Source organism: Erpetoichthys calabaricus, chromosome 12 (genome assembly GCF_900747795.2).
Source record: "Erpetoichthys calabaricus chromosome 12, fErpCal1.3, whole genome shotgun sequence".
Lineage (NCBI taxonomy): Eukaryota > Metazoa > Chordata > Cladistia > Polypteriformes > Polypteridae > Erpetoichthys > Erpetoichthys calabaricus.
In genome coordinates, this window is record NC_041405.2 from 101,398,412 (window position 1) to 101,408,304 (window position 9,893).

The window sequence follows — 9,893 nt, forward strand, 5'->3', positions numbered from 1 at the left end:
CATGATACATTTTCCAAGCCTGTTTAGTCCACTTCAGGGTTGCAATGAATTGAAGGCAATCAATTTAGTCTTATACAGTATATGTTAACAAACCATAAAAACATGCTTTTCTAGCTAAATTTACACCTTACACACTCTACTTCTATTTAATTGTAGCTGCATGGTTTTCATAATAAACAGCTAAAACAGACATGTATACTTTCTTAACAAGCTGGAAATGCAAACCTAAATATGAATCCTTTACAGCACAGACACCTGAAACCTCCCTACATGCTCAATCAGTCAAAGAAGACCAGTTTAGATTCACCAGTTCCCCATGTGGGAGAAAACTAGGGTGGTCAGAAAAAAAACAATGGTGATGTAAAAAGGATCTGCAGACTCTGCTGGGATAGTGCCTGGAGCTGTAACATTATATGAAGCACATTTGATCATGGGCAAGTAACTTTTTTTTCTTCAGAACAAACAATGCAAAATTTAAAATAACAGAACAGTAAAGTAAGATTTAGTGACTTCAATCAGTGAAGCAGGGCAAGTTTCAAAGTCCCTATTCACTAGCAGAGGGTTCCTCTAGGGTGCATTGTCTTTCCTATAGCAATGGCTACCTCTTCATCAATCCTTCTGCACACCTACTTAAGTTTTCTGATGACATCATACCAGATGTAAATGAATCAGCTGTCTTGTCAGATTTCCCTAAACAACCAGGACCTGAATACTCTGAACACAGTGGAAAGGATTGTAAACTTTGAGATACACACATCATTTTTCTCCTACACCCCAGCTATGAAGTGTCAAAACAAGAGGGTTTAATCATTTAAATTTCTTGGTACTATGACACATCATGTAAATCAGGATGAAACATCAAAAATTATCAAAAGCAACACTTTTTTTTTCTTTAGCAACTTAAAAAGTTAAGTGTGTCCAAATCATTGCTGGTCTCATTTGAAACAGTGGGTACCAAACACATCCTTACTTCCTCCGTAACAGTCTGGCTTGTCAGTGCATATGGTTTATCCAAAACAAACTGCAGTGTGTTATTTAGACTACAGAAAGACTGCAGACCTGGAACTGAACTCTTTTAATGACACATATATACCTTAAGTCAGTAAGTGAGCAAGCAGTATAACCAAAGATCACACCTACCCAGGTAACCATGTCTTTCAATTATTACCATCATAAAAACAGTACCATTCACTCGGAACAAAATCCACTTGCCAAATAAAAAGTTTCTCTCCCCTCTGATTCATATCCGCATTCCTGAGATTTCCAAAAACTACCATAAAACCTAAATTACTGAATGGTTACTTGTAATGACTTGTATGATACCAGACACAAGTGCAGTTCCATACAATGTCAAATCATGGTATAGATTTGTGTTCTTGTATACTACTATCATTATCTTTGTTTTGTTGTGATGATATCACTATTGTTAATTATATATATATAGCTGAAACAACTTGAAGAATTCCAAGCACCTATATTGCCTATTAAAATAAAGTTCAAATTTGCATTTGGACTGTAGAAGGAAGCTTAAAAACATTTATGTAAAACATGAACCTAAAAACTTCACACAAATTGTACTATAGTTACAAACAGATACAGAGCTAAGCAGCCAAAAGACTGCAATGCTACATGCCACAAATCATCTACAAATATATGCCACACTCCCTGTTGACTCCTCACAAGCACCAGATCACTGGAGTCAACTAGGCGCAATCTGGCAACATAAACTGGCAGCTGCCATTAATGACTTGGGGAACAGCATTTGGATACTTGCCTGGTAACAATGTACTGAGAATTTTCCAAACTTGTAGGCCACTTACTACAGAGACAAAGGTGTGATCCAAGTGGTTAACCACTTCTTTCACCCACCCTTTCCACACCTACAGTTTATTTTTCAATTTTCTGCTTTTCTATAAGTGATAATAGATTCTAATCACACTAACTGCTTTCGGACAGGAAGAGATCATGGCTTAAGGGGTTGTGGCTGGGTTGGTTGAACGTATACTGCAATGAAGAACAACAAACATCACTAAGGATCTCTTATATATATTTCTCTTCTGGTTCGTCCTGCTTCCACTTCAAAACCAGTCCCGTCCACACGTAGCCGACACAGCATTTCTCGATTCCTATTCATCCTCTGCCAAACCCTTCCCCACGCTGCCTGCGGCAACAAAACTTTTCAAACGTGAACCTCACTTGCTAAACACAAGAAAAGGCATTCTTCCCAACAACTATATGAGTGCCAGAAATACAATAAGAAGTTCACTACACAGGATTGTCTGACTAAACACAACAAAACTCATTCACATGTCTTGCAATGCGACATCTGCAAAGCAACGTTTCCAAACCAACGCAGTCACATGTCTTGCAATGCGACATCTGCAAAGCAACGTTTCCAAACCAACGCAGTTTTAGCAGACATACACACAATCCTCTTCCCGTTACCACAGGTACTTCTTCACCTCATTCCTGTCTTCCTGTCCAAGAATACAACATTGGGACTCCAGACCAGCAGTGCAAACACTGTCATGCACTATACTGGCATGCTGAACGCAATACATCCAAAAAGTACTCGAGGTGCTGCCACGACGGTAAAGTAGCTTTACCACCTGTGTCTTTACAACAGCTTCTTACACAGCAAACATCAGAGGCTAAAAATTATTGTGAACAAATTCGAGAATACATATCTTCTCTAGCATTTGCTTCCATGGGTGCACAGATAACTCAACCTCCTGGCCACGGACCATACTGTTTTAAAATACACGGGCAAATTTATCACCAAATCTCTCCACTATACGCTAACACTTCTACCTCTCCAGGATATGGACAGTTGTATGTTTTTGATGTATGCTTACAAAATAAAGCAAACTCTGCATGCAGCGAAAATTTACTTCCCCAGCTAGATTCCATGCTCAGAACCATCAACCCCTTCGCTAAATCATACAAACACATGCATGAAATCGCTCAGTCCAATCCAACAGCATCAGTACGAATGGTTTTCAAGGAAAACCCTAGGCAGAATTTATGACGATACAATGCCCCAACATGTCACACCGATGTTGCAGCGATTTTCGTCGGAGAAGATGGCAAACCACCTGCCGAAAGGGACATTTGCATCTATCCCATATGCAACTCCTGTAAACAGATTTCCACGCTCAATATGAATTGCGATCCTATGGTTTACCCACTTTTATTCCCTTACGGAGACATTGGCTGGCACAAAGATTTACAACATGTTCCCAATAAAAGAACCACCAAGCGAATAAGGCTTACTCAATGCCAATTTTACGCGTACAGATTAGCAATGAGGAATACATTTAGTATTTTGCACTCCAGCGGCAAACTATTCCAACAGTACGTCGTAGATGCGTATGTTAAAACAGAGAGCACGCATCTCAACTATCTCACATTACACCAACATAATCTGCGCGTGGAACAATACAAAGGACTGTCAGACGCACTGCAAGCAAACGCTGAAAATAACATCATACGTGTAGGCAAAATGATCATATTAATATCCACATTTCCAGGAAGTCCAAGATACATGCAACAAAACTATCAGGATGCCATGGCCATAGTACGTAAATTCAGAAAGCCTGATTTCACAACTGCATCTTTCAAGAAGTATTTATTTCTTCTTGATTTCTGAATTCCTTTCTCACCGTTTTCCATTCCTATTCTTACACCGCTGTATGCTAAGGCGGGCGTCGGCTAGTTTTAATGATTACCTTTCCTTAACATTTCTTTTCATTTGTTACAACTTTTGAAAAACACCAGTCTCATACAGTGAAAAAACTATGCACATGGAGAATAGGATCAGCATAACCTCTGGTGATCTGTGCAAGTGAGTCATGCAGCCCAGACTGACATTAGAACATTCACACAAATTTGATGAGAAAATGCAATTTTGGCAAACAAGCTCCTAATTCTTTTAACATAATTTCTCAAAAATGACATCAAGTAGACTTTTGAAAGTCCCTAAAGTACTAGACTATACCACAATTCCTGGTAACTAATGCCATATTCTGTATCTATGGCTCTCTATGTGAAGAAACTGATGAGTTTCTTGAAATTGGTTTTTTTTTTTTTTTTTTAAAGAGTAACCCTGAGGTGGGTTGGCACCCTGCCCGGGATTGGTTCCTGCCTTGTGCCCTGTGTTGGCTGGGATTGGCTCCAGCAGACCCCCGTGACCCTGTGTTTGGATTCAGCGGGTTGGAAAATGGATGGATGGATGGTTTTAAGAGTAACCTCAAGGATTCATTGTACTAGCAGCCTTCATATCTTCTCCATTTGCTAAACTAAATAGACTCATTTGCTTCAAACTTTCCTAACAGTCATGGCTCACAATCTTGGAATCAGTCTAGTTGTACATCGTTGTATTTTCTCTAGCACTGCTGTCTTTTTACCAATATGGAAAGCAAAACTGCATCCTGTACTCCAAATGATGCCTCAGTTGTGTATTACTGTACAGGTATATAGCTTAATCATAACCTACCTTGACTTGTACTCCACGTGCTAAGCCATATAAGTTAACATCCTACTAGTCTTCTTAATCACCTCTGTGCTCTTTATGGATGTAGAAACTAAAGAGTCTAAAATAATTTCTTAGTTAACCTTATAAGATGTACTTTCAAAGTTAGAACCTCCAATTTAGGGCTGAGACGATGGTTGATGACATTGTCAATTAGCAGTCTACATCGTCAATGTGAATAAAAATCAATGAAGGACTCCAAACGTTTCCAGAAATTTCTTCAAAGTATCAAACCTCAGCCATCACATTTTTTATTATTTCATACATCTCACAAGAAAGCTGTCAAGCAATCATAAGGTGTTTTCATGCTCACGCCACTTGCTTTGTTCTGAATCAGATTAATTTCTCTGTTTCAATTTCTATTTAGTTGGGTTGCATTTGCAAACTTTCAAGCAAACTAATCATATCAATAAACACCCCAAGGCCATGTTATGAGTTTCTTTAATTGGGGAGAAACATATTTTACAGGGAAAATATGTCATGAAGGGTCAACAACAATTGTGTTTGCGCAGCTCTGCAATTTCCCTAATTATATGGTTTATTTACCAAACATGGCTGTCTGAGCAAAACACGTATTATCATACAAGTGGAAGACTACTGGGAAATTATGCATTGCTAGGCCTGGTATAAAAAGGACATGTTTGAAATTGCAAAGTGTACAAAAAAAAAGCCAACTCTATTGAGAGACTGTGCTTTGGTTTTATGACAGTAGACATAGCAGGCAGGTTTAATTTAAAACATACAATGTTTAGTATTTACTTCCAGTAGGCACCCTATAAACATAAAAGCTTAATTTAACTTCTCTCAAATAACAACATGTTTACTGTCTTAATTTTTGCATATATTTTTTTAATAATGTTAATTTTTAATTGTTTCATAAGCATTTGCTACATATGTTAAAGTTAGTGTGCATGCACTGAGTGGATGCCACACCTCACCTGTGAGCACCACTTTCACGGTACAGGATTACGGGCTTTGCCACATCATAATGTGTTTTGATCAACTGGATCACAAGTGAAATTACAATAATTTTCTGATCACACACAGGACAGAAGTAGTGAGCCTAACCAGGTGCTTGGCTTGCTCTGATTGACTAGTAATCGTGAGTCATTTTATGTGAATTGTGTTACATTTGTACTTGCTTGCATTTTTATTTGTACCTCTATACAGTTTTAAATGATCCATGTTAACTCATGACACATTATGCTGTAAATGAGACTCCCTATTACTGACAGTGGACGCTTACCATGACTACCACAGCATGCACAATTTCACACATCATGCACAGTATTTCATGTTGTTAGTCAGATCTGTCCCATGTCAGATCATATTTATACCTCATGCAAACTGCTCCATGGTTCACTTGGTACTGCACAAAGACCACTACTTAAAAAGGGTCTCAGTACAGTCATTTTGGTTTGTGCCAGGGAGCAACTAGCTTCTTCAAATCTACCTAAACAAAACAGGCTTTTAAGAAAAACGCATCAGAGTTACAAAAACTGGTCCATACAAACTAGTTGTGAAAATGCCTATATTCACAGGTAGAGACATGTGAATTGAAGCTCCAGCAAAAGCTGTGGAGACACTATATGCAGTGAGTGGGTGGAACAGCTAATTGTTCATCATCCACAAGCATTTCTTCACCCATCCACCAATCAAACAAGCAACCCGCACAGGCAATGACATCATACATTGATGAAATGATGTGAACTTTTAAGACACTGCACAGTCCTACACCCATTTTGTATTCAAAATAATATCACATTCTTGTTTCTTACAAAAAAATACTTTACATTTATTAACAAAAATGTGACAGATCGTGAATACAGAAAAAGAATGGGTACAGTGCTCAAGCCCTGTAAGCCAAAACTGTGAGGCTGAACTAAGCAATGTGCCACCATACTGCCTACTCCTAAATTATATATAGACAAGTGTTTAAAAATGAACATTCTTGCCTATACCTAATTAACTTATTTTGATTTTTTTAAACTGAAGATACTGTTATTATTATGCTGGAAAATACTACCTTCAAAGTTGCAAATGTTTGAAATGGCAGTGGGTTGCAATCCAACCCACTCTGATGGTTGTGCTTAATTCATCAAGAGAGACCAAGGTGCTTTGATGATCGCCAACGGGGGAAACTGGTGGGTCATATTTTAAGATAATTTCAAGGGAAAAGTGGGTTGTGACACCAGAGAGGTTGCAAAACACCACTTTACAGGATAAATTTAGTATTTTTCAAGTCAAAGTTATTTCTTCACAATTACTGTGCAAATAAATTAGAAATATAAATTTTTGTTCTAAAATGAAACATTTTTGATACATTTTAAAAATACATTGCTTCTTTTTGCCATGGTCCATAGCTGAATGAAAGAGCTTCAAAACTTTCCAAATAAATCCACTTTGAAAAAGCAAAAGGTTTCTACTTATGAAAACATGTCTTTTGCTTTTACGAGGCATCCTTGTGATAACAAAAGGAAATAATTATGTTATCACAGATTCTTGGAACTATGTTTCTTGAGGTAAGAATACATTTCATGTTTGCTTGTCTGCCGACAGCTGCTTCATGGGTGGAGTTATGAAGCACCAAAAACCAATTACTGGCTTTTTTAAATGCATGAGGAGTCACTCTTGCTCAGGATATGGTAATATAAGAACTTAGCACAATGTGTTTCGAGTGAGTATACTCACGGACACATTTATTCCAAACAGTCCACAATACATATGGAGAACATGAAGACCCTGCAACCGAGAAGCAAAAATGAAAGCTCTGTGCAACCCTTCTGCTTATGCTAAACTATCTGTGGTAAACTTACTAAACTTCAGTCTGACTAAATAAACTTATGTTCCCGCCTTTTGCCCAATTTTCGCTGGCACAAACTCCACCTGCCCTGCGACTCAGCAAGATGGATAGATGAATGGATGCTTGTAACATGTGCTTAGTTCTTGTCACTTGATTGTGTGCACTCTGTCACTGAAGCACACACATTCATTATCAATCAAGTGGCACCAGACAGTATCTCTGCAAAAGCAATAAGCCTCCATATATTGAAAGAATATAAGCGTAAATGTGCCCTTTCAGTTATCATTGTCTAGTTGTCTACACAACTGGGCATCAACATTAATAATGCGAACAACGTCATGTAACAATGAGTTTCCGAGGTGATTCCACTCCCGAACAGCCAAGTACTTCCACCCCATTCTGCAGGCTGCAGTGAGGACAAGTTTCCCAGGGGGCTAAAATGGTGGCATGGAAGAAGACAAACAGCATAGTTGGTGAAGTTAAGGGCATATCCAGTCTCCTTTTAAAATCACTGAATTTCACAATTTTTTTTTTTGCCTTTTGCCATCTTAAAACAACCTGGATACACTGTTTTGTAATATGTGTGTAATCTCAAAATGCGGATTAATACTCGATAACATTTTTGACTTGAAAAATGGCATTAAGCAGTAAGTTTAACAGTTTTTCTTTAACATGAGTAGACCCTGGTATACATAAGCTCTATTTTAAAACACAAGAGTGGGGGTAGTTATTTTTTTTATATTTATAAAAAAATGTTTCACTTTAGAACACAATTTCAAGTGGCAAACTAATTATATATAGTCCTGTTTGCCTCCAAATATTTTCTGTAGGATTCAAAATGCATCTGCTGCTATTATTTTAATTAGACTTTACCCATCTTCCCTAGTCAAAAAAAAACAAAAAAAAAGTGGATAAAGTAAATTTACTTGACTAATGTGGGAGACCAGCAGCACGCACAGGAAAATGATTTTTTCCTCCAACTGCTTCAAGACATTAACTCACAAACTCAACAAGTATAATAAATCTGGGGAAGGAATACATAAATTACAGAAGAATGACCCGTTTCCAGTTTGCTTCCTATATAATGAAAGTCTACCTTACATAAAAACACACACAGGGAAAAATCGTTTTGAGCTGAAACATTCTTCTAACACGTGAAAATGTCAGTGACAACGGGTATAACTGTATCGAAGCGACTAACTATCCATCCATCCATCCATTTTCTAACCCGCTGAATCCGAACACAGGGTCACGGGGGTCTGCTGGAGCCAATCCCAGCCAACACAGGGCACAAGGCAGGAAACAATCCTGGGCAGGGTGCCAACCCACCGCAGGACACACACAAACACACACACACACCAAGCACACACTAGGGCCAATTTAGAATAGATGATTTAAGTAACCTTCCATGCCATCATAAATTCAGTATGCATTTACATCGACGCTGGTGGTTACACTACGGCATAAACAGCAAGGTGCAAAACTACTGTACAAATATCGCGCTGCAGTGCTACAAGATGTGTGGCCCAAATTCCACCTCACATTCTTCTAACACAATCGATTACTTTAAAGGAACAGTAAGAGGTTTTCTTGACTCTTGCCAGACGCCTGTCGGAGTATAAGAGTTGCTCAAAGTAAAAACCACGCGTCGTAAGACAAGAAATGACAGAACTCCTTACATCCGACTCTGGAGCATTTCAGATGTAATGACAGAAGGTTGCAAACTATCTTTAGATACGAGTTAACTTCACGGCCTTCCCACAAAACGTTGAATAAGTTATAACTAAATATTAACTGTGTAATTAGATATAATTATAATAATAATAATCAACTACAATACATACTTCAATATGTTTCTGACTACGGAATCCCGGAAATGTCATTACTTCAGTAGAACTGGTGATAACCACAATGTGGGAAATTCTCTTAACTGAGTGACCTGGCACATTTTCTCTCAAATAAAACTCCACGTTACTGGATATCAATCCGATCGATATAACACGTTTGCGATCACAATCAAAAAGACCTTATCCTTACCGTTGGGCTTTCGGCCCCACGGAGTGAAGGACCTGGCCAGTGGTGCCAGCTTCTGCCACGACGCCCTACACTTCAACATTCTGCAGACTCTTTTCTAAAGTCCCCAATGTTAAGAGAGAACCATTCAGTAGGACACACAAGCCAGGCAGCAGCAGTCAACGAAGCCCGCCTCTCGCCGTGGTTAACCTTAGAATCTCCACCCTCAGAGACAGTGCTGTATCCTAATTGGTGTGGGCATGTTACAAATGTCTCCTCGGATTGCTTCGCTTCATTATCACTCAGAGTTACTAAGAGTTGCTTCGTCTTGATTGGATAGATGTTTTTAAGACTTGCAACCTTTACCCTTTAAGGTTCCCGCCTACGAAATTAGAGGTCATCCATTGTCAATCAAATGAATTACTTAACGAAGGTCAATGCGTATCCAATCCACTACCTTAAAAAAATGCATGTGGCTCTTTCCTGACTAGTTATTGGCTAAAGAAGTCATCCCTTAATTTATAGGCGGATCAGTAACCCGGAATA

General features: G+C 38.5%; 1 protein-coding gene across 2 annotated transcripts in view; it reads right to left on the bottom strand.

The window, feature by feature from the left end:
- Nucleotides 1-9,609, bottom strand: part of aifm1 (apoptosis inducing factor mitochondrion associated 1) — an 88,389-nt gene extending 78,780 nt beyond the window's left edge. Inside the window, exon 1 of one of the 2 annotated variants that reach the window (XM_051935335.1) lies at nucleotides 9,372-9,609. In XM_051935335.1, the coding sequence (XP_051791295.1) occupies nucleotides 9,372-9,450 (79 nt within the window). In that variant the 5' untranslated portion in view covers nucleotides 9,451-9,609. The remainder of the gene's footprint in view (nucleotides 1-9,371) is intronic. The other variant, XM_028815929.2, reaches the window with a different exon arrangement.
- Between the last annotated feature and the right edge of the window lie 284 nt (nucleotides 9,610-9,893).